This window comes from Chiroxiphia lanceolata, chromosome W (genome assembly GCF_009829145.1).
Source record: "Chiroxiphia lanceolata isolate bChiLan1 chromosome W, bChiLan1.pri, whole genome shotgun sequence".
NCBI lineage: Eukaryota > Metazoa > Chordata > Aves > Passeriformes > Pipridae > Chiroxiphia > Chiroxiphia lanceolata.
Window position 1 is genome coordinate 5,362,894 of NC_045670.1, and position 25,227 is coordinate 5,388,120.

General features: G+C 41.6%; 1 protein-coding gene across 1 annotated transcript in view; it reads right to left on the minus strand.

The window, feature by feature from the left end:
* Positions 1-1,410: 1,410 nt before the first annotated feature.
* The window catches only part of LOC116779990 (ras GTPase-activating protein 1-like), a 95,215-nt gene continuing 71,398 nt past the window's right edge, over positions 1,411-25,227 (minus strand). Inside the window, exons 20-25 of the mRNA XM_032674495.1 lie at positions 22,841-22,927; positions 19,922-19,989; positions 7,425-7,513; positions 4,634-4,711; positions 3,181-3,315; positions 1,411-1,494 (exon numbers count right to left, since the gene is read on the minus strand). Of these exons, the coding sequence (XP_032530386.1) occupies positions 1,411-1,494; positions 3,181-3,315; positions 4,634-4,711; positions 7,425-7,513; positions 19,922-19,989; positions 22,841-22,927 (541 nt within the window). The remainder of the gene's footprint in view (positions 1,495-3,180; positions 3,316-4,633; positions 4,712-7,424; positions 7,514-19,921; positions 19,990-22,840; positions 22,928-25,227) is intronic.

Below are 25,227 nucleotides of genomic sequence, written 5' to 3' on the forward strand. Positions count from 1 at the left end.
AGGGATATTCCATTACATATAATGTCATGCTCAGCAATAGAAGTCAAGGGAAGAGATGTGGTTTTTGGCAGAGGAGCTGGGGGGGGAGATAGCTGTTGTTCAGAGACTGACTGAACATCAGTCTGCTTCTGGGAGGTGATGAGTAATTACCTTTGCAGCACTTGTTCTGGTTTTCTTCATCTTTCTCAACCCCTGAGTTCTCTTGCTTTTGCACTTGCTATTTTCTCCTTGTCTTTTTTTTTTTTTTTGCAGGGGGGTGGGAGTGGGGTGGCGTTTGAGCAAGTACCTGTGTGGTGCCTAAGCTGCTGGTGAGGGGTAAACTACAACATTAATTTTCACACACTTTTTTAGGAAATATGTAGTGGTGTCAATTTTTAAATATACATACCTAAATGCAACTTTGAGATTTACCTACAGTCAGTTTTATAAATGCATTTTATACACGGTAGATAAATAGCCAACCATATCTGTTATCCAAATTTCATTTTTAGTGTTCTATTACTTGAACCCAAAGTTAGACAATTTCTATAGAGAGTCTATCGGCAGCCTGATTATTTTAAAAACTTATTTTTCAGGTTTAAAAATAAGATTCATGGTAGCCTTACATTACACCCAAGACCAACCAATATATATTTTATAAAATGGTTTAATGGATGCATGCATGTCTGATACAATGATAATAAATTTACTGAATTCTAATTATTTACTTTTGTAAACATTTTACAAAAGCATTGTGCTTTACATGGATGGATACACAGTCCTTGATGAAAGAATAATTTAGACTGAATCAGGGGCACATTAAAGAATAAAACTGACAAGATCCCTTCTGCATATTTTTTTGATGTCATTCCAGCAAGAGAAACAGCATGGTATAAAAAGTATACAGGAAAGATTGTTCTTACCATAACCATCAAACTCTGGAAATTGCAAATACATGTTCAAATGGTTGAAAAAGTCATATTAATTGTAACCAGTCAGAAATTACAATAAGTAATGTTATCCAGTTACATGTAGCTGTCAAAACAATACGTATCTTTCCTTGTCAGTTAGTAATTCTTTTCCAACAAGACAGAAAACCTTTGGCAATTGCAGGCATTGAAAATAATTTTCAAAGTTCAAGACAGACAGTCACAGCATTTTCTTTGCAGAAGGTAAACTATACACCAAGGCTCAGAGGCTGTAAAAATTGGTTCCAAGTGGAAAAAAGTGCAAATATCCTGCACACATAGTTTAAAGAGCTGCTGGTTCAATCATTCACCAACAGAATCTTTGTTTTCTTTTTTGCATAGTTCACACATCACTGGGAATGTGACAGGGTGTGCTATTTTTGGCAAGAGCAAAAGAAGTGATACTTTTGTCAGTTGCCATGTTAGACATGCTGGATCCATGCAGAATTCAGGTAGAGGGCTGCTACCTGATGTTATTAGACAGTGAATACTGATGTTGTTTTTGTTGAAGGAGTTCTGTAATAGCCAACAGCTTCTTAAGAACATGCTGTAGAAAAAAAACAAACAACAACCCCCCCCAGTACAACCCTACATTAACAACTAGAAAAAAATCAAAACCCATCTTGCTTGAGAGAAGCATCCTCAACATTACCCTACCAGACTTAGAATTAGGTAGTTTAAAATATATTTAAACCCACACACACCCCACACCCTCCCCCCAGCTCCAGTTTCGTAGTCACTAAGACATTACTTCAAAAGGCAACTGTAAAACAGCAATATGCAAATTATCTGCAGCCATCGAGACCTATTAAGTCTTGCCAACTTAACCTGAGAGTTTCAAAATGAAACAGTTCTCCCATCTGTTAAAATCCATCTGTAAACCAAAAACCCATTCTGGTGTATTTTCCCCATGTGAAAACGCAGAACTGGACCAAGAACAGTGAATTATAAACTTGAACATGATTGATTTTTTTCCCCTCATATGCCACTGAAGAAGCAAATTGTAGTAGTTATTAAACTAGTTTTTAACTGCTACAATGAAGCATTATCTCATTTTTAATTCTTTGAGCTTTCCTCAGCCAAAGCTAATTAAAAACAAATATATTTTCATCATTTGCAAAATTGCCGTAAGAGTTCCCAGTAATCCCCTTATTTAAAAAAACATTACTGACAAAAAATGCATTATTTGAGTAACATCTGCTGAGATGAAATATAGATTTATCGTCTACTTGGGTTTAAGTTAAGGCCTTCAAAGAGTCAGGATATAGGAAGTTCAGCCATTAAACCATGAGAATAATAAGAAATTGGTTACAAGAAGTTATTTTGAAGCAATTAAATTAAAAACTATTTTAAAAACTACCTCTCCAAAAATGAATCATTAAATAAATAGTTTAAGGTGATACTGATTAAATTTAAGGAAGACCATCTCTAAAAAAAAAAAAGGCTCTCCGTAGTACAACTACCCCTGTCCCCAAATCATTAGCATTAAAATGGGAACAGTACTTAAATTATCTCCTGCACAGCACAGTCAATCATACCAAAACATATTACTGTGCAATAAGTAGAACTGGCAACTTGAAGTTCATCACAATTAGTAGACCATAGGCAAGTATATTACTTTTTGAGACGATGCATGAAGTCATGCAGATTTTTTTCCTCTTAAAAATAAGTTAAGTTTTCATAAAAGCTGTACACAAGTTTAATAGTTGGAACAGAACACTCATTTATAGCATTTACTAAAGAAGTTTGCCATGATTGTTTACAAATGTAATAAATCAGGAAGCAGAAATGAAGTAGTGATAGAAAGCTAAGGAAAGTAAAAGTTACTTAGTTCTCAATTAGAAGAACTAGATCCTAAAACTAGAGACTGCCAGGAGACAGTAATTTCTTGAGTTTAGGCTTCCTTTCTCTAGAAACTAAAAACTTAACCTGAAAATTAAACAAAAAAAGAAAAAAACCCCAAAACCCCAAAAGAGAAAAACCAAAACACCAAAAAAACCCAACCCCCCCCCCCCCCCCCCCCCCCCACTGCTTTAAAACATCTTTGGATTTGTTGCATAAATACTTATTTCACAGTTTTGAACTTCTTTGCAACTATTAACCTCCTGGTGAAATGTACATATTTATCACTCATACTGCTGGAGAGAAAAAATTACAAAGGAATCATGATGTTAAGCAATAACTCTAGACATGCTATCTGTATGTGTGATTTTTGTTAATCATTACAGTTTACCTGCATTACACCTCGCTCATTGCTGAGTATCCGAAGTTCATCTGAATGTGCCACACACATCTCATGCAAGGCTGCCAGATAACGAGACAAGTCAGTTCTAGAGTTCTCTGTAGTGTCTGGAAGCTCAGGAACATTCTTTAACAAAAATTATGAGAACAGACTTAGTGAGTAGCCAGGCATATAAGAAATTAAATTACAGTTCTACAGACCTGCCAACAGTTGCTTTGATACTGCAAGTAAGTACTGCAATGTTTTTCTTCACAATTTAAGTCTTCTGTCCATGTTAACTAATAGAAATTATTTATTTCCTCCTCTCCACAATCATCTATTTTATGAAGACATTTTAATTATGGTTACACATTTCACATAGAGAGATTACTAAATATACAGCAATTTCTATTCCTACTAGGAGGGTTTGATACTGCTATGCTACCTCTGAGCTGTCCAGAAAGATACTGAGAAGAGAGATTCATATCATATCTTCCCCTCAAATGAGGGGAATCCATCCATTATATGTTTGTTTTCTTTTATTTGTTTTTTAAAATATTTAAATCAGACAATAGCAGCAGCAAAAATGGACACCAGAAAAAATCCCCAAACTATCAAGTCAGTAAATCCACTAATAAAATAATGTAACTAAAACAGTAGATTTATCAGTTATTTTAAACCCCAACCATTTTCCAAGTCCTTATGCATAATCTGCCATTTAAAGAAAAACAATAATGTATCATAATATGCAGAAGTTGTCATTTAACCAGAAAAAGGTGACATGGCAATCGACTTGAATGACACACTTCAAAACAGTAATTCTTATAGATTATCAAAATAGTCTGAGATGTTTTCTTGGTCACTTTTAATGGATTAATTCAGGAAGCTAGGCATATTTCTTTTCATTTTTAAACCAAAATTGGTTTAAACATATACATAAATAGATATACATGAGCTCCTAACTCATTATAGCTATCATACACAAAACAGTAATGGTTTCCAATTGAACTGCAACTATTATTTTCTTTTAAACTACAATAGATAGAATTCATGCAGTGAGACATTTGATAATGTATAACTAAAATAAAAGACAACATTTTTAAAAACTTCAATTTTTTCAATCTCAGGTTATAACAATATGACAAATTACACATAAGAATTTTTTGTTTTAAAATATTTTTTTAGAAGATTGGTATTTTTTGGCTGAAAGCCTTAATCCTTGGGGAGAAGCTCAAATAGATCTTATGTCTACAACAGTACTAAATGAATAAAATCTTTCTAACAGGACATTTGATTGGTTTTAATTCTGTGTGACAGGCCAGCTTGTTACTGAACTGTCTGTGTGACAAGCATTCAAAATTGTGAGGAAGCTGATGCATTTTTTGAGCTAGTTAACAAGAACTATAAAGAATTTTAACTCACAATGTTGCTATACAACTTGGAATTTTTTTTTAAAACCACTTACCCCAAGTTCATCTAAGAACATGATCATGCGATGTTTGTTACTCTTGATGAATGGATTTACCCCCTCCATATATGGCTCCTAGTAATTTTTAAAAGTATTTATTAGAACACATTGATACCAATTTAATAGTCATACCTGAAATGAACATATTGTAATCAGAGACAAATGACACTGGAAAACAAATGTGTCATCTTTTTCAAGTGAATTTATAATGACTGGTGTGCAACTAGTCAAAAGATTACACTTTTTTGTGTTCCAGATGGACTCTGAAATTATTTATATATGCATTGTGACATGAAATTTTACATTTCTGAAATACTGAAAATGGACTTTTTTTCATTGCAGTTATATAATAAAGAAAAAAAACTTGTTTTTTCATTAGTGCTTACATTCCAAGTTGTGAGTGTCAGACAAATGACTTTATAATGGCAGCCTGAAATCACTTTCTTTCATTATGCTTAAGTCAACAGATTTTTATTGTTCAACCATGTTGTGACTTGAGAACCAGAACAGACCAATTGTTGCTGGCATTTTTTTAGCGATGCAATAGAAACTTTAGTAAAACCTGAGGCTTTTTAGGGCAACTTGTAAAACTGATTTACAAGATTATGTCAAGTGGTATGCAAATGAGTACAAATAAAAGGGATGTTTCAAAATGCTGTACCAACAGAAGACACTGGTCTAAAGAATAAGTAAAGAAAAAGTGTGTGTGTATGTAAGGGGGGAACCAGAGATTGGTAGTTGCTCATTTGTTTCAGAATTAAAATACTCTATATCCAGGCTACAAGTTTAGTCCTAAATGGGCTCAATTTGAAAGTGAATTATTACATATAGTATATAAAAGAACATGGATGTGGAATGTATTTCAAGGTTCTGTACAGAAACATGCCAATATTACTGAAAGATGTCTCCCCATTTTGACATGAAATAATCACTGGAAATGCAAAAAGGCTCCCATCATCTACTTCAGGCAAATGATATATCCTTCTTGAACAGATTGTTTCTAATCACAGATTTCTACTCTATCATTTTTCAGTTGTCTTTATGACTATGGATATTCATAAAGAAAATTTACTCATTTTACCATCACATAGATGTTTTCTTTGTGAAGGGATGGCTGCCTGCCTCTCCTCTCCCACTTTTCCAACTCCAACACTTATCTATTTGACTAGGGGAAGCCAGTAGATGTGGTGGTTTTGGATTTTAGCAAAGCTTTTGATACTGTCTGTCACAGTATCCTTCTGGATAAAATGTCCAGCACATAGCTAGAAAAGTCCATAATACATTGGGTGAGCAACTGGCTGATGGGTCAGGCTCAAAGTGTAAATGGGGTTATAGTAAAATCAGGCTGGCAGCCAGTCATCAGTGAGGTTCCCCAGGACTTGATTTTAGGCCAGTACTCTTTAATGTTTTTATAAATGATCTGGATACAGGAATTGAATGTACATTAGGTTTGCTGATGATAAAGTAGGAGGAGCTGTGTACTCCATCAATGGTAGAGAGGCCTTACAGAGTGATCTGGATAGACTAGAGAGCTGGGCAATCACCAACCATATGAAATTTAACAAGGGCAAGTGCAGGATTCTCCACCCGGGACAGGGCAATCCTGGCTATACATACAAGAAGTCCCACAGAAAGAGATCTAGGGGTCCTGGTTGATGGCAAGTTGAATATGAGTCAGCAGCATGCCCTGGTAGCCAAAAGGGCAAGCCATGTCCTGGGATGCATCAGGCACAGCATAGTTAGCCAGTCAAGGGAGGCAATTGTCCCACTCTACACTGCACTGGGTGGTCCCACCTCAAGTACTGTGTGCAGCTTTGAGTGCCTCAATATAAAAAGGATGTCAAACTATTCGAGTGTGTCCAGAGGAGGGTGACCAAGATAACGAAAGACCTCGAGGGCAAGAGTGGCTGAGGTCACTTGGTTTGTTCAGCTTAGAAAAGGCTGAGGGGTGACCTCATCATAGTCTACAACTTCCTCAAGGGGGGCAGCAAAGAGGGAGATGCTGATTTCTTTTCTGGTGACCAGCGATAGGACATGGGAAAATGGAATGAAGCTGCATCAGGGGTAGTTCAGACTGGACATTAGGAAAAGATTCTTCACTGAGAGGGTGGTCGGTCACTGGAACAGCCTCCTCAAGGAAGTGGTCACAGCACCAAGCCTATCAGAGTTCAAGAAGCATTTGAGCGATGCTCTTAGTCATATGAGTTAGTTTTAGGTAGTCCTGCGAGGAGCAAGGAGTTGGACTCAATGATCCTTATGGGTCTCTTCCAACTTGAGATATTCTATGATTCCATGAATAATAGAGTATGACTGCTACCCTTTTCGCCATTGACAGACTGAAAAACCAGTCCACATACTTCCACTGTTGTCTTTGAAACAGTTTATCTGTTCTCATAGCATGAAAATATGGTTGCATCACTCTATAATACCTACTAGCATGGTCATTAATTCATTAATTATTTTAACACGTCACTGTTGTTGTTCATGCTACCAGATTCAAAATCTTTATGGTATGTACCAAATCATTCACATAAGTTTCTGGATGACTCATTCTGAAATGACTGACTCCTCTTTCCAATTCAGCCCCACTTTATGCTACTGCTCTAGTTTAAATCAATACCCTGTTGAGCTCCAACTGAAGAGGATAGAAGAACTTGCAGGAACAAGGCCTCCTTGCTGAAAAGGCACCCAGGTCACACATCAGGATTTGCATAAGAATAATACAGACAAAATCTGTTGCTGTTAACAGGAACACTGAAATGACTGTTCTGTGGAAAATTATATTCACCTTAGCTCCAAATTCAACCAGATTTGCTAAATTCTGCACAGACTTGGCGACCAGGGTCAAAGTTCTTGCAGCAGTAGGGGAAGGAGAATCTGATAGGAATAGAAAGTAGAAAGTTAAAATTTCCAGTAGTCCCAAGAAAATTAAGATCTTCCAGAATTTGTTATTTATCATGGAATTAATACTCTGAATGCTGTAAGAGAACGGCATGTGAAAAATATCTCATGATCAAAAAAACTTTTGGTGTTTTAGTAATTATGTCCACAATAAACATCAATATGCATATCTGACTTTCTGTACTAGTTGCTTACATAGCAAAGTAAGCAAAATAAAGTGTTCCTCAGAAGCCTAAGGTTAACAAAATTTTTACGAATTAAGTAAAAAGATTTTACACAAAAACCAAACAGCTCTGTTGAAAGGAAAATTTGTTGTAAGAATCTAATAAAATAATTAAGTTTACCCTTTCCCTTATTTGCATATACCCGTATAAGTAGGTCTTGGATTGTTATGCAAAATATACTTCAAATTAAGAGTACCATGGCTCCCCAGGAACAAAGAGGAAACACAATGACAAAGAGTTTTTCCCCATCAACCACCTCCTTCAGGTCTTAATTGCAGCGGTGGTACCAGTTTGAAGTCTCTTTATTCCCTGGCTTTGGAGCAGTGGGGGGGTGCAGCCATCCCGCACTTGGCAAGCAGTGAGCGAAGCAGAGTGGCTCCTGGCTGGCTCAGTCATACCTCAGAGCTGTCCGCTTCAGCACTGCAACTCTGTACTAGTGTTCCGGAGGAGAAACGGGAGGAGGAGAATCGACAGGAAGCAGAAGGGAACAAATTTTGCCACGGTATCTTTGGGGACCATCCACACTGTTTTGGTGACCGAGGTAAGATGGCACACTTCCAGTTCCCAGAGTGGCTTTTCTGCTGTCCTGGTCAGGCAGGGACAGCTTTTGGACATAGCTGAGACCCCAGAAATAACTTTTACCCTTGGCAAACCCCCCATCCCCTCCAAATCCCTGTTCTGGGAGGGCAGGGCGGCCCCCTTCAAATGACGTAATGGTATGAATATTCAGCGTTATAATTCTCTTCCCTGGCTTGTAACCATAAATTAACTACCCCTTATTCTATAACATTCATGTCATGCCCGGATTTGCACCTTTCAACTATATACATACATATATACACACATTTAAACTATTCAGGGGAGTGTGCCGCTTCAATTTGACAATGGAAGGTGGAAATACAAACTAATGCCTCATTTTATCAGTAGTGCTGTGCGGTGGATGAAAAGACAGAATGGGAATGTTGCCTGGAAAAGCATTAATGGAATCTGAATGGACTTTTTACTCACTGAATAATCCACCTGATGCCTTAAGCCCCTAATGGTTTTTATTTTTCTAATATTGGTAAGACTTGTAAGTTTTAAAAGCAGCAACCTCCCTCCTTTGTCCCTTGTCCCTTATCCTTTTCCCTCTAGCACCCTTGTTTATACATTCCTTAACCCTCTTACCCCATTCTATCCTCCCTATATCACTCATAGCCCCAAATCTAATAGAAATGTTTAGTCTTTTGTCAAGGCAAGGCCTAGACAGTTGACAGAACAGCATATCTGGGCCTAAACCACAGAATGAAGTCAAGAATTAGGTAACTATGTACCCTTTGTGCTCTGATGATGGTGAAGGTGATGAAGTAGGTGGTCCCGAAATGCACCCCAGACCCATTTCAAGGGGGTGGACCCGGGGCGGTCCAGAGTAAAGGCCACAGGGTGGACACATCTGGGATTGGATGGATGGTATTATAAAATGTAACCTCTCGGGCACAGGGGCGCGCGTCTTGTAACATCTTCTGCCTTGGCAAATAAACCCTTTCTTATCCCACCCCTAATTAATTGCTCCGGGAGATTTTTTTCAGCACCTAAATCCCACGGCAACACACCCAGCAGACTGGCAGTTTTTCCCCAGTTTACTGTTGTGTGTTTATGAATCCTTGTGCACCCCGGTTTACTGTCAAAATTTATGAATCCTGCTGTACCTCCATATTGTCCCTATTTCTCCCTCAGGCTTCCCCTTTGAAAGCTGTTTATCTCTTCTTCTCCCCTGTTTTCCCATGCCTCTGTTACTGATTAGCTGTAGCTATCACAGTGCAGAGAGAGCTACCATTAGCCAGCTCCCTCAGATACCCGGGAGTTTCACCCATCTTTCCCCTGTCCCCCTACCACATCTTTCCCTGAGCTGTCAATCTCTTGCACCTCCCTAGTTTGGAATCCACCCCTCAAACCGCGGTTTTTTAAACCCTTGTTTCCCTTGAATAAACTGGCATTGCAGTACGAGACCTCAACTGCGTCCGAACCCTAATTGCAGTGCTCGGTCCAATTTCCCCTATCCCAGCGGACCGTGGCAGTGCTGTAATTTAAGTACTCCCACTCCCATTTTTCCTGCCTGACTTCCAACCCAAGTGAGAAATAAAGCAGTCAAAAAAAAAGACACCTTCCCCCCACCCCTCCTTCCCTCCATGTTCTCCCTCCTCCCCCCCAGCAGTGCAGGGGGACAAGGAATGGGGGTTACGGTTAGTTGTTGTTTCTACCGCTGCTCAGAGAGAGGAGTCCTTCCCCTGCTCCTGTGGGGTCCCTCCCAGGGGAGACAGTCCTTGATGGACATCTCTGACATGAGTCCATCCCTCAGGCAGCAGTTCTTCCCAAACTGCTGTCCTGTGGGTCACTTCTCCATGGGGTGCAGTCCTTCACAAATGAGCTGTACTGACATGAGTCCCCCACAGGGGCCACAAGTCCTACCCGGGAAAAACCTGCTCCAGTGTGGGCTTCCCTTTCCATGGGCTGCAGGTGTCCGGCAGGACCCTGCTCCATCTTGGGCCTCCCACAGGATCACAACCTCCTTCATGCATCCACCTACTCCAGCATGGACTCCTCCATGGGCTGCAGGTGGGTCTCTGCACCCCAGTGGTCCTCCATGGGCTGCAGGGGAACAGCCTGCTTCACCATGGTCTTCACTACGGGCCGCAGGGGCCATAGCTCTGTCACCTGGAGCACCTCCTCCCCCTCCTTCTGCACTGACCTTGGTGTCTACCTTGTTGTTCCCATGTTCTCACTCTGCTCTTCCCTGGCTGGAATTCTTTCTGCACAACAGCCTTCTGTTCTTAAATATGTTATCACAGAGGCGTTACTATTACTCCTGATTGGCTTGGCCTTGGCCAGCGGCAGCTGGTGAAGAATGAATTGGATATTGCCCCCACTTTGGGAGAAACTCTTAAGGCCATATAGCAGGTGAAAATTGGCAAGGCAACTGGGGTTGATGGAATTCCACCTGAAGTCTGGAAGCATGGGGGCCAAGCACTCCATGCTAAATTTCATGAGTTTGTGGTGTGCTGCTGGGAACTAGGCGAACTACCCTCAGACCTTCGTGATGCAGTCATCATCACTTTGTATAAGAAGAAAAGAGTTAAATCAGACTGTTCAAATTACCGTGGTATTACTCTGCTCTCCATTGCTGGTAAAATCCTGGCAAGAATACTTTTGAACAGACTAATACTCGCTATAGCAGAAGGAATTCTACCTGAAAGCCAATGTGGTTTCAGAGCCAACAGGAGCACCACAGACATGGTATTTGTTCTCAGACAACTGCAAGAGAAGTGTAAGGAACAGAACAAAGGTCTCCATGTAACCTTTGTTGATCTCACCAAGGCTTTCGATACTGTGAGCAGAAAAGGTCTATGGCAGATTTTGGAACGTTTAGGATGTCCCCCCAAGTTCCTTAAAATGATCATCTCACTTCATGAGGATCAGCACAGCCAAGTCAGATATGACAATGCACTTTCTAAGCCCTTCCTAATAACCAATGGTGTGAAACAAGGCTGCGTTCTTGCACCAACCCTATTCACAATCTTTTTCAGCATGATGCTCCAAAGGGCCACGGCAGACCTAGATGATGAAGATGATATCTACATTTGATATCATACTGATGGAAGCCTATTCAACCTAAGGTGACTGAAGGCCCATACTAAGACCTTAAATCATCTTGTCCGTGAGCTACTTTATGCTGATGACGCCGCCCTTGTCACCCACACAGAAGTAGCTCTGCAGCATTTAACATCCTGCTTTGCAGACGCTGCTGAGCTTTTTGGGCTGGAAGTCAGCTTAAAGAAGACAGAAGTTCTCTCTCAATCTGCACTTCAGGAAGTCTTCCATCATCCCCATATCACCATTGGCGAATCAGAGCTCAAAGCAGTCTAGCAGTTTAATTACCTAGGTAGCCTCATCTCCTCGGACGGTAAGATTGATGGAGAGATAGACAACAGGTTAGCAAAGGTATATGGTACTTTTGGAACACTCCATAAAAGAGTTTGGCAAAATAAACACTTGAAGAAAAGTACAAAGATCGGTGTTTACAGAGCCATTGTGCTGTCTACTCTTTTATATGGTTCCGAATCATGGGTCATCTACCGCCACCACCTACGACTCTTACAACTCTTCCATCAACGCTGTCTCCATACAGTCCTAAATATCCACCGGTCAGATTATGTCACCAATATGTCTGTTCTTGAACAGGCAGCAGTCACAAGTATTGAGGTCATGTTGCTGAAAACACAGTTGCGTTGGGCAGGACACATCTCAAGGATGAAGGACTACCACCTCCCTAAGATCATGCTTTATGGTGAACTTGCCACCGGCTGCCGCAAGAGAGGAGCCTCGAAGAGAAGATACAAGGACTCCCTGAAGCAACATCTCAGCCTTGGCCATATTGACCAACATAACTGGTCTACTCTGGCCTCCAATCGGGAGGTCTGGAGACACACAATCTTTAATACTGCTGATGCTTTCGAGAAAGTACACAGGATCACTGTTGAGGAGAAAAGACAACGCAGAAAGAATCGCGTCTTGCAGAATATTCCACCTAAGGAGTCCTTCTGCTGTGCCTTTTGCAACCAGACTTGTCTATCTCATATTGGCCTTTTTAGCCACCAGTGTGCTTGTAACAAATGTGGGTAGAGCCCTTCCCAAATCTTTGTTCGCGAAGCCTAGCCATGATGATGATTTCTCACTCTTTTGCTCTCATCCTGTTAGTAATAAATTTAAGTAATATCCCCACTTTGAGTCTGTTTTGCCCATGAAGGTAATCAGTAACTGACCTCTCCTAGCTGTTATCTCAACTCATGAACCCTTAGCTGTTTGGGTTTTTTTCTCTCTCCTCTGTCCAGTTGCAGAGGGAGAGGGAGAGAGTGGCTTTAGTGGGTACCTGGTATCCAGCCAGGGTCAACCCACAAGGTAGAGAGGACTTACAATCTGTCTGTACTCAGGGATATGCATCCTCCAGAAGCCTATGGTGCCTAGGAAAGCTTGCATTTCCTTCTTGCTGGTCAGTGGAGACATTGCTGTGATCTTGTTAATCACTTCCATTGGGATCTGACAGCGTCTATCCTGCCACTTTGCTCCCAGGAACCAGATTTCCCAGGTAGGTCCCCTGACCTCACTCCTTTTAATGGCAAACTCGGCTTTCAGTAGAATCTGGATGATCTTTCTTAAAGACTTCTTCTGCCGTGTTCCCCCATACGATGTCATCAATGTACTGAAAGTGTTCTGAAGCCTCACCCTTCTCTAGTGCAGCCTGGATCAGTCCGTGACTGACAGATGGTGGGACTGTGTTTCCACCCCTGGGGCAGTCGATTCCAGGTGTACTGCACACCCCTCCAGGTGAAAGCAAACTGTGGCCTGCACTCTGCTGCCAAAGGAATGGAGAAAAATGCATTGGCAATGTCAGTAGTGGAACCACTTTGCTCCCTTGGACTCCGGTTCACACTGAAGTTCCAGTATGTCTGGCACAGTGGCACTCGATGGGGTAACTTCATTCAAAGCACAATAGTCTTCTGTCAATCTTCATTCTCCACTGGACTTACACCCTGGCCATATAGTACTGTTAAAGGGTGAGCAAATCTTGCTGACCACTCCCTGGCTCTCCAGCTCACAAATCATCTTATGGATGGGGATCATGGAGTCTCGGTTAGTGCAGTATTGCCCACGATGCGCTGTTACAGTGGCGATCGGCACCTGCTGTTCTTCAACCCTTAGTAGTCCCACAGCAGAAGGGTCCTCTGAAAGACCAGGCAACGTGCAATGTGTTCAACATTTTAATCCCTTCTGTCTCTACAGCAGTTATCCCAAAAGCCCAAAGACCTTTGGGTCTTTGAAATACCCATTCTTGAGATAATTGATACCAAGGATACATGGGGCCTCTGGACCAATCACAATGGGGTGTCGTTGCCACTCCTGCCCAGTCACTCACTTCAGCTTCCAACACGGTCAACTGTTGGGACCCCCCGTCACCCCAGAAATGGAAATAGATTCTGCCCTCTCATGTCCTGACAGCATCAGAGTGCATCGTGCATCAGTGTCAACCAAGGCCTTATATCCTTGTGGGTCTTATGTGCCAGGCCATGGGATCTGCACAGTCCAATAGACACAGTTATCCTGTGGCTCTACCTGGCTAGAGGCAGGGCCCCTCTAGTGTTGGTTTTGGTAGTCGTTGCTTCCTCCCTGTGCATACATCCTGGAGGTCACTTCCAAAGGATTGGACATGTCATCGCCCCTTCTGTTCTGTCTAGGAACTTGCCCATGGGAGACTGGAGCTACATATCTTCCCCATGTTTGTGTAGGAAGAACCACAGGTTGCTTCGTGGGGTGTACCCCCTCTCCCTAGCCAGGGAACACCTGCTTCTAATAGCAGGGACTCTAGTTTGCACTGGCAAGACATGGACGATGCTCTCTTTAAACTCCTCTCTGAGTTTTTGATGGCCATCTCTAACTTCCTCTGTTAGAATCCTGAGATCTGCAGCCAGTTTCTCTATGGAAGAGATATGGGCCTGTAACAGGGAGTGGACAATCTCATCATATGTCCGGAGTTTATGTATGATAGTGCCCACTGTCTCTTGGTTCTCCTTCCAGTGCATTGTCACTAAGAAGTTGGAATATATTGATGGCCCTTGGTGTGTGAGTTTCAACCACATCTGTGATGTGCACTTGACCTTGTCTGGGTCATTATTGGGTTGCCTGTCCCTTGCAAAAAGCACCTCTAGCAACACCAGTTCTCTCAGCTGTAAGATTCCTTGTTCCATGGTTTTCCAGGGGCCATGATGCACCTGGAGGTCATCCCTGTAAGCATATCTATCCCTCATACTTGTTAAAAGCCGCATCCAGAGGTTGAATGGTTCTAATTTCCTCACGAACCCCTGATCAATGCCCACATCCAGGGACAGGGATCCTAAAAACCTCACTTCAGTACCATCCAGGAGTGTACCTGTGCCTGCAAGATCCCAGACTCGGATCAACCAGGTCAATATGGGCTCACCTGTTTGTCAAGTGATGTCTTTCCTCAGATTGCATAGATTATTGAATGATAGCAATTCGGTGGTTATTTCTGGCTCTCAGTCCACCAATGGCGAGGGTCCTGCCTCCCCATCGTCATCTACCAGACAAACTGATTTGGTCTTATATTTCCTCTTTTGGACAGGGGCGACTTCTACTGTCTTGGGTTGCCCTTCTGGCTTAACTACAACCTGAGTGGCCATGGTGTGTGTTATTTTGTTTCCTTTCCTTTCCCCCTGAAGGTGCTGTACCATACCAAGCAACATTCAATAGGCAGTGGCCAGGGCCCAGTATGTTGCAGTAAGTTGCCCCTCTCTGGAGTTGACACAGCATTTTCCTTCACATATCTTATCACTTTAACAGTGTCCTGAAGTTGTTCAGGGCAGAACTTCCAGACCATTGGAGAAGTTCTCTAAAATCTGGCCTGTGTCCTCCCACATTCCAAGACACTCAAGTTTATCCACCCCTTGGGCAGGCCTCTGGGCACCTTCCCTAGAGATCTTGGTCCTGTCTCCAAACACGAGGTAGACCATACTGAAGAAACCTGGCAGATATAGCAACAAGATTATGCTATCCCTAGAATCCAGAGGGAATTCAACCTTTCCAAAAGTTGTTGTAGTGAACCTGAAGGCAAAAGGGGTGAAAGGCTGGGAAAAATCACCCATTTCTGTTCTCCCAGGCTGGATGTCATTATCAATAAAACCCCAGAGGTAGCAACTGAAGCCAGGGCACATAGACAATCCCAAATACACATTCCAAATGAAACTCATGGTCTTTGAGGTTGTTGCATTATAAATTGAGGTCACGAAATAGAACATCAACAAAGCTATATTGGTTCTTTTTCCCAGTCTGAAAAAAAATTCCGATAGGCCAATATATATATATAGGTTTAGGCACCACACCAATATGAGTAGATTGAGCAGCATGCTATCTAGGGGTTCTACACCCAATACACAAATGAGTTGTTAAAAATTGTTATTTTTTCACTTTTCTCTCTCAAGCCCCATATTGGGCACCAAATTTTGTCTTGCTTTAAAGACAAATATTGGGAGGCAGGAACTCCAATAAGATGAACTCCCCTCCCCTTTTATAGAGGGACAAAAAAATGTGAGGAGGTTATAAGTGAAAAAAATAAGAGTTCACTAAAAGGAAATAGCAGTAACTACAAAGATACAGAGGAAACGGTTTACTCACAAAGATGGGAATTCACCACCCATGTGGATTCCCGAGGAACAAAGGGACAGAGGGTTTTTTCCCTGCCAACCACCTCCTTCAGGTCTTAACTGCAGCAGTGGTACCAGTTTGAAATCTCTTTGTTCCCTGGCTTCAGAGTGGCGGGAGGTGCAGTTGTCCTGTGCCAGGCAAGCAGTGAGTGAAGCAGAGTGGCTCCTGGTTGGCTCAGTCAGAGCTGTCCGCTTCAGCATCGCAACTCTGTACTAGTGTTCCAGAGGAGAAACAGGAGGAGGAAAATCGGCAGGACCAAGTTTTGCCACAGTTTCTTTGGGGACCGTCCACACTGCTTTGGTGGTTGAGGCAAGATGGCACACTTCCAGTTCCTGGTATGGCTTTTCTGCTGTCCCAGCCAGGCAGGGACAGCTTTTGGACATAGCTGAGACCCCAGAAATAACTTTTACACATGGCAACCCCCTCCTTGCCCCTCCAACTCCCTGTTCTGGGAGGGGAGGGTGGCCCCCTTCAAATGATGTAATGGTATGAATATTCATCATTATAATTCTCTTCTCTGACTTGTAACAATAACAACGAGGCCATGGTTCTTAAATGCTTTCCCTGAAGTGGGTATGAAAACTATTAAAGGGAGAAAGGAACTTTCAGATTGACTCAGGCTTTCTCATTTACTATAGCTTAAAGAGAGAGGACAGAAAACTTGCTATATTGTCTGAAAAACTGCCTCTAAATCCAAAAAAAGGAAAACAATTTTCCCCAAAGGCTTTCTGATGCAAGTGATTTCTAATTTCTTCCTATTTTGAAACCAGCATTTTACAGGTAAAATTGAGAAGGCATTAGGGAGGGAAGGAGGAATAACAATGGCTAGCAGAAACCAAATGCCCTCTAGGTTAGGACGATTTTGCCAAAAAAAAAAAAAAAAAAAGAAAATAAATAAAGCAAGGGAAAAGATGACACAAAGTATAACATATACAAATTTTTTAAAACTATGGAACTCAAATGTCTAAATACTTTAGTGCTACAATTTTCCCATCAGTAGTTTATGCTTTTTTTTGTTCCTCCCACAAGGATGTATTGGGTTTGCATGGCCAGGTTTTGGTAGTGGGGGACTACAGGGATGACTTATATGAGAAGCTGCTAGAAGTTTCCCCCATGTCCTATAGAGCCAATGCCAGCTGGCTCCAAGAGAGACCCACCGCTTGCCAAGGCCGTGGTAGCATCTCTGTGATAACATATTTAGGAAGGGGGGAAAAACCCAAACCCTGCTGCAGAAGAGCAGGAGTGGGAATATGTGAGAGAAACAACTCTGCAGACACCAAAGGTCAGTGTAGAAGAAAGGGGGAGGTGCTCCAGGCATCAGAGCAGAGATTCCCCTGCAACCCATGGTAAAGATCATGGTGAGGCAGGCTGTCCCCCCTGCAGCCTATGGAGGTCCACGGTGCAAACCCCACACCAAAGCAGGTGGATGTGCCTGAAGGATACTGTGACCCCGTGGAGAGCCTTTGCTGGAGCAGGCTCCTGGCAGGACCTGTGAACCCTTGGAGAGAGGAACCCACTCTGGAGCAGGTTTCCTGGCAGGACTTGTGACCCTGTGGGGGACCCACACTGGAGCAGTCTGTTCCTGAAGGACTGCAGCCTATGGGAAGGACCCACATTGGAGAAGTTTCTGGAGGACTGTCTCCCATGGGAGGAAACCCATGCTGGAACAGGGGAAGAGTGTGAAGAGTCCTCCTCCTGTGGAGTGGCAGACACAACGTGATGAACTGACTGCAACCCCATTCCCCATCCCCCTGCACAGCTGGGGGGCAGGAGGTAAAGAAAAGAGGGAGTTGTTGTGGTTTAACCCCAGCCAGCAACCAAACCCCACACAGCCGCTCACTCACTCCCCCACCAGTGGGATCTGGGAGAGAATCACAATAGTAAAAAGTTAGAAAACTTGTGATTTGAGATAAAGACAGTTTAACAGGGAAAGTAAAAGCTGCACACGCAAGCAAAGCAAAACAAGGAATTAATTCACTGCTTCCCATGGACAGGCGGGTGTTCAGCCATCTCCAGGAGAGCAGGGCCCAATAACGTGTAATGGTTACTTGGGAAGACAAATGCCATAACTCTGAACATCCTTCCCCTTCCTCCTTCCCCCAGCTTTATACGCTGAGGTTGATGTCATATGGTATGGAATATCCCTTTGGTCAGTTAGGGTCAGCTGTCCCGGCTATCTCCCCCCAACCTCCCATGCCGCCCCCACTCTCCTCGCCAGCGTGGCAGTACAAAAAGCAGAAAAGACCTTAGCTCTGTGCAAGCACTGCTCAGCAACAACAAAAACATCTTTACATTATCAGCACTGTTGCCAGCACGAATACAAAACATAGCCCCATACCAAACACTGGGAAGAAAATTAACTCTACCCCAACCAAAACCAGCACAGGAGTGAAGTTGAGCCTAGGAAGAAGGAAGGGGTAGAGGGAAGGTGTTTTAGATTTGGTTTTATTTCTCATTATCCTCCTCTGATTTGATTGGTAATATATTAAGTTAATTTCCCCAGACTGAGTCTGTTCTGTCCGTGACAATAATTGCTGAGTGATATCCCAGTCTTTATCTCAACCCATGTGCCTTTTGTTATATTTCCTCTCCCCTGCCCAGCTAATGAGAGGGAGTGATAGAGCAGCTTTGGTAGGCAACTTGGCATCCAGCCAAGGTCCACCCACCACAAAGGAATACCGCAAAACTTAAAACCTGAAATTCCATCAACACAGCCTTATGTCTAGTACAACAGTAACACGTACTAGTTGTTGCATCTGTAAGACCCCAACTACATTTCTAAGTTAAAATGCTCAGAAACAATTCTAGGTACTTAAGCCAACTGCAATGGAATAATCTATGCCCTTACCATTAACGCTTCACAACAAAGCCCCATGCCAACTGTTTCAGATGTGATCCCTGATGCATGCCAACATCCAAAGCACATCTAAGAACAGTTTAGAATAATTGCTATCTGATATCAGCCAGAACTGTGCTACAGATCAGTATAGCAATTTTGCAATCCTGGTCTAGCAAACAGGAATAGTCCTCGTCACTGCTTTATTTACTGATAGAGAGGTACTCTACAGAGAGCATCAAAAACCAGGATCATGCTTTTGTACCAGGTCTGGCTAGGACAGAGTTAATTTTCTTCAGAGCAGTTCATATAGTGCTGTTTTAGATTTTTGACTAAAACAGTACTGATAGCAGACTAATATAGCTTTTGCTGAATGATATTTATACAGCATCAAGGCTGCCTCTGTTTCTCACTCTGCCCCCCCAATTAATAGATTGGGGGTGCACAATAGGCTGGGATTAGACACAACTGGACAGATGACCCGAACTAACCAAAGAGATATTCCATAACATATAATGCCATGCTTTGCAATAAAAGGGAAAAGAGGGGGGAGTTTATGGGTGTCAGCCATCTTTTGCTCAGAAACTGACTGGGCATCAGTCTACACATGGGAGGTGGTATGATTGCCTTTGCATCACTTGTTGTATTCCATTTATCCTTTACTTATTAAACATTTTTTTAATTTTTGTTTGTTTGCTTTATCTTGACCCCCAAGTTTTCTTGTTTTTATTCTTCATTTCCTCTTTCTCCATCTCACTGAGGGTGAAGAGGGAAGTAAGCAAGTGACTGTGTGGTGCTTTATCTGCCCACCAGGGTTAACCACAACTTTCTTTAACATTCACTTTCTCTTTTTTCTTTTTTTTTATTTTAAAACAAGACATTGGGAATAAACAGTGTCTAATCTTTGAAAGTGAGAACTGTATGCTGGCTGTCTTAGGGAGAAAGTCAATCAATTGATATGGTTGAGTTTGCACAGCGTTAAAATGACTTCATATTTTGCTAAATTAGGCACTAAAGCAAGTTCACGCCTATCACTACATAAAGTATGAATTTAGTCTGAAGCATAGTCACCTGAGATGATATTAAACATCCTTGGGTTCAGGATAGCAGGACAAATCAGTCGAAGAAAAACAAAGCCACTGAAATGGAAAAAAAATTGTATTTTGTTCAATAATGAAGCTATCATAGAATTAATGTAAAATTATGTAGTCTTTAGGCATTTAAGTCAATGTGGAAATCTTTGTGAGATAGATGACAAACAACCAGCCTGTGCTCCATATGTTTGTTAATTAAGAATGTCTTGTTATGATTTCAACTATGGTAAAACCAAAATAAAACCAGGCATATTGAAGGTGAACTTCTGAAACCCCCTGGGAAAAGCTTAACTCTAAAGCCATACTGAAGTCTGGGGTCTAAGACCACACTGGCTTCAAAAAGGAAGAGCACTTCATCTCCTGCCTTCTACAGGTGTTCCACTGTCTACTATCACAAGTAATTCATCCTGCAGCCACTCACTTCCCCAAGCCAACATAAGGAGAGCAAGAGTGCACAGTCACAATGGAACCTCTCTTTTGGCAGCAACATGACCTTAGTTTAGCTTGAACCAATCCATATCCTGATAACAATAATATCCTAGAAGAATAATACTGGATCAGTTACTTTCTTCACAGAAGTAATTGCTGCCACACAGACAATCTAGAAAGCAAGGGAAAAGTGCTCAGTTTGACTGCAGAAATAGGAACTTATTAAACAAACCTAAATTGGCCTTCAGTTTAGCATGAGAAAAATCTAACTTTCTGTTGACAACTGAAGTAAAAAAAATATCCATTTCAGGTTAACCATAATTCTGTAAGACTGCTATAAAATGAAGTGACATATGGACCAACTAAAGCAATCTAATTTGCCTCTCGTTTTGTTCAGAGTGCATGGACACTACCAGCAGACTGTTTTTTCACTACAGCAATACCAAAGTCTGACCTCTTGCAAAAGAATAGAAGTGGACCTTGCACTACCTTGCTTGTTAAGTACACGATGATGACATTGTCCATTATTAATTGGAAGTGACACATATAGCAGTGAGGTTAACACACCTTTCACGTGTCCAACACACTTGAATTCCAACATATACTGCTATAGAAGTTTCCTATCTCTCCAAGAACCATGGATTATGGGTTGACAAAACACTCCTGGTCCAGTGCGAAACAAAAATATTTTCTATGAGATGAATTTAAAGCTATGAGGAAGTAAATAGACCTTGCAGACACAGAACATTTGGTGCTTCTTACACTGGTCAAGCTACCTAAATTAAGAATGAGTCAATACTTATGTATGATCTTTTACAAAGAAACAGAAATGGCAGCACTTTTTGAATTATATAGAATGGAAGCTACCCAGCCACTTAAAACTATCCGTCTTTGAATATGTAATTATTTTTGGAGCAAAACCAGTGCAATAGAAGATAATATTCTTCACTGGAGGCCGCAAAAAACCCAAAAAAACTGTACTCTAGAGACAAGTCACAAGTATCCACTTATGAAGAGAGAAAGGGACCCAATATTTATAGCATCCAGCAGAGACCCCAGAAAAATTCTGAATGTCAGCTGTATCACTTAAGGAAAGCCATATGGTGCTCTCTGGAGATGGGAAGAAACAGGAAGAGGCATGGTATTTGCTTCTAAGTTCTACACACTTGCAATAGACTAGCCTCAACACCTCTGATAAGAGCAACCTCAGTTTGAAGACAAAACCCCTGCAGAACACTATTGGTTGGCATTTTGAAGATTTTTCTTCATTAAAATCTTGAGTCACTATTGTTATGAACACTAAATGACAGGGAAATGAGTATGGAAGGTACTGTACTAATTACACTAACATTAACTGAAACTCTGGGGAAGAAGGGCTCCCATGTCTTCATTTCTGTCTGCAGCCAAAGTGATAAACAAGAGCCAATGACAAATCATCTGGAAGACACTGTTCAATGGGAGATTAACCTTAGCAAATCATATCAGTGCCAGATATTGGTCGACTAGAAAACTAGGCTTGTAAAAAAAGGGGAATGCAAATGTAGAAGATATATGGCTTTGATACCCTTAAACCCCTAGTATCATTTAGAACAACAGTGTCAAGACATTCTTGTCAAAGATTTTTTTGACCTGCACTGGCAACTGATAGTGTTAAAGAAAGAACTATTTATTCAATTGTTTTATGAATGCAGACTGGAGTTTTTGTACTCAGTGCCAGTTCAAAGGAGACAGGTTCAGTAGCCTGCAACATTTTTACAGAGGCTCTGGAATGTTTCAACATGATTGGGCTAGAGCAGAGAAATAAAACAAAACTGGGACAGCATAAAAGTACATATTTTCAGAAATGAACGCTGATTCCAACTGATCAGCACTGAGAACCTTCACTGATGCATAAAACTATATATTCCAATACAGACAGTACCTCAGTGAAATCTAATGACAGTCCAATCACCTTTCTGAGAAGGTATTAGTTTCCTTAACATGTTGTGTCTGCATTTTAAAGGACATTCATCTTAGCATGTGTAAGATTTTTCCAATAATTAACACACACTACATAGGAGTCCCTGGATAAGGCATGGTTCCCCCAGATGGCATGACAGGAACATAATCATTAGAGGATATCAGAAGTTAACTATCACTTTGAGAGAACTTTTCCTCTTTCCCAAGATTTTAAATTAAAAAAATAGAAGTAAATTCAAAGTTAAAGCTATTAAATATAGCTATACTGACCTCTATACTAGACCACTTGCAAGGTTCCAACAGCATGACTAAGAATCTAGCGGACTCTCAATCCTTAACTGGAATATCATGCCCCAGTACCACAATAATTTTAAATATTCTTGTAATCTATATAAATACTATCAAGTTTTGTCCCTAAAAGAAAGTATTGATAAGCACACTGAAGTATGACAGTAATAAGACCTTAAAATATTATTTTCAGCATAGAATAAACTGACAAGTAACTTACCTAACAACTCTTGTTCTCATTGTGGTATTAGCTGGCCACTTGTTTTGAACAGACTTCTGCAAGCATCCATAAATATATCTCAGTGTCCTGTAAAAATAATAACTAATTAATAATTTCATCTAAAAATTTTAATGAATAAAATTAGCCAATCAGAAAGCATCTAGTCCAACCTCCTTCAATTGATGTAAATTAAGTCAAAATCTGCTATAACAGTCCATTTACAAATGGCAAAGGAAGTCCTCAATTAATGCACTAGTCTATTTGTGCAGGTAAAATTCTGATTATTCATGTGTGCATTAAATATTTTATAATACTTTTTCCCTATTTCTTATGTAACATTTCCTCTTTTGAAAAAAATTAAAATCCCTGATGGTTTGGTGGTTTTTTTCCTTCTTTCCCCCCCCCCACTTTTTAACTGAATGAATAATAATTTGTGTATCCATGACTAGAGGTCAGGTTCTTAAAAATAGTTAATCAATAGTCCTCTTCTATCAAAAAAAATAGGAGCACTCTGGTGTATTTCAGAAAATGTTGGGGTGCACCATATACTTAACAGAACAAAGTTTTTAATACTAACCTTGCTATCACTGACACAAAAGAACCTTCTGTGCTGTTCTGCCATTCTGTGGTGAGTTGACCACGGTCAGCAGCTAAGCCCTCACCCAGTCACTTGCTCACTTCCCCTCAGCAGGATAGGAAAGAGAATCACAAAATCATAGAATCATTTAGGTTGGAAAAAAGTTCTAAGATCAAGTCCAAACAGTAACCTAACACTGCCAACTCCACCATTAAACCACGTCTTTAAGTGCCACATCTACACATCTTTAAATACCTCTAGGGATGGTGACAACCACTGCCCTGGGCAGCCTGTTCCAATGATAAACTACTCTTTCAGTGAAGAAATTTTCTCTAATATCCAATCTAAACCTCCTCTGGCACAACTTGAGGCCATTTCCTCTCATCACTGGCTACTCAAGGAGAGACCAACACCCACCTTGCCACAACCTCCTTTCAGACACAGTATGGGTAACAAACAAGAGGAGTTGGAAGCCATCGTGCAGCAGGAAAGCTATGACGTAGTTGCCATCACAGAAACGTGGTGAGATGACTCACATGACTGGAGTGCTGTAATGGATGGCTATGTGCTCTTCAGAAGAGACAGGCAAGGTAGGAGAGATGGCTCTGTATGTTAAGGAGTCTTGACTCTATAGAACTTGAGGTTAGTGATGATAAGGTTGAGTGCCTGTGGATCAGAATCAAGGGGAAGGCCAACAAGGTTGACATCCTGGTGGGAGTCTGTTACAGACAACCCAACCAGGATGATGAGGGTGATGAATTATTCTACAAGCAGCTGGCAGATGTCTCAAAATTGCCAGTCCTTGTTCTTGTGGGCGACTTTAACCTGCCGGATATCTACTGGAAATTCAACATAGCAGAGAAGAGGCAGTCTAGGAGATTCCTAGAGTGTATAGAGGATAATTTCCTGCTCCAGCTGGTAAATGAGCCTATCAGGGGTGGGGCCCCACTAGACCTGCTGTTTACAAACAGAGAGGGGCTGGTGGGAGATGTGGTGGTCGGAGGCCGTCTGGGGCACAGGGACCACGAAATAATAGAGTTTTCAATACTCAGGGACGCAAAGAGGGCCATCAATAAAACTTCTACCCTGGACTTCCGCAGGGCAGATTTTGGCCTACTCAGAAGACTGGTTCAGAGGGTACCTTGGGAAACAGACCTTGAAAACAAAGGGGTCCAGGAGGGACGGACATGCTTCAAAAAGCAAGTCTTGAACGCACAGAAGCAGGCTGTCCCTATGTGCCAAAAGGCAAGCCGGCAGGGAAGATGGCCAGCCTGGCTGAACAGGGAAGTGTTAAAGGAAATTAGGGGAAAAAAGAGATCTTACTGACTATGGAAAAAAGGGTTGGCTACTCAGGAAGAGTTTAGGAATATAGTTAAGTCATGTAGAAAGAAAATTAGAGAGACAAAGGAACACTTTGAACTTAATCTAGCCAATTCTGTTAGGGAAAACAAGTGCTTCTACAAATACATCAATAGAAAAAAGGAGGGGCAAGGAAAACCTCCATTCTTTGTTGGACATAGGGAGGAACATAGTCACCAAAGATGAGGAAAAGGCTGAGGTACTTAACACCTTCTTTGCCTCAGTTTTCAACAGTAAGACAGGTTGTCCTGAGGACAGCTGGCTTCCGGAACTGGTAGACAGAGACAGGAAGTCGAATAGCCCCCCTGTAATCCAGGAGGAAACAGTTAGTGACCTGCTGAGCCACTTGGATCCTCACAAGTCTATGGGACCAGATGGGATCCACCCAAGGGTGATGAGGGAACTGGCAGAAGAGCTTGACAAGCTGCTTGCCATCATTTACCAACAGTCC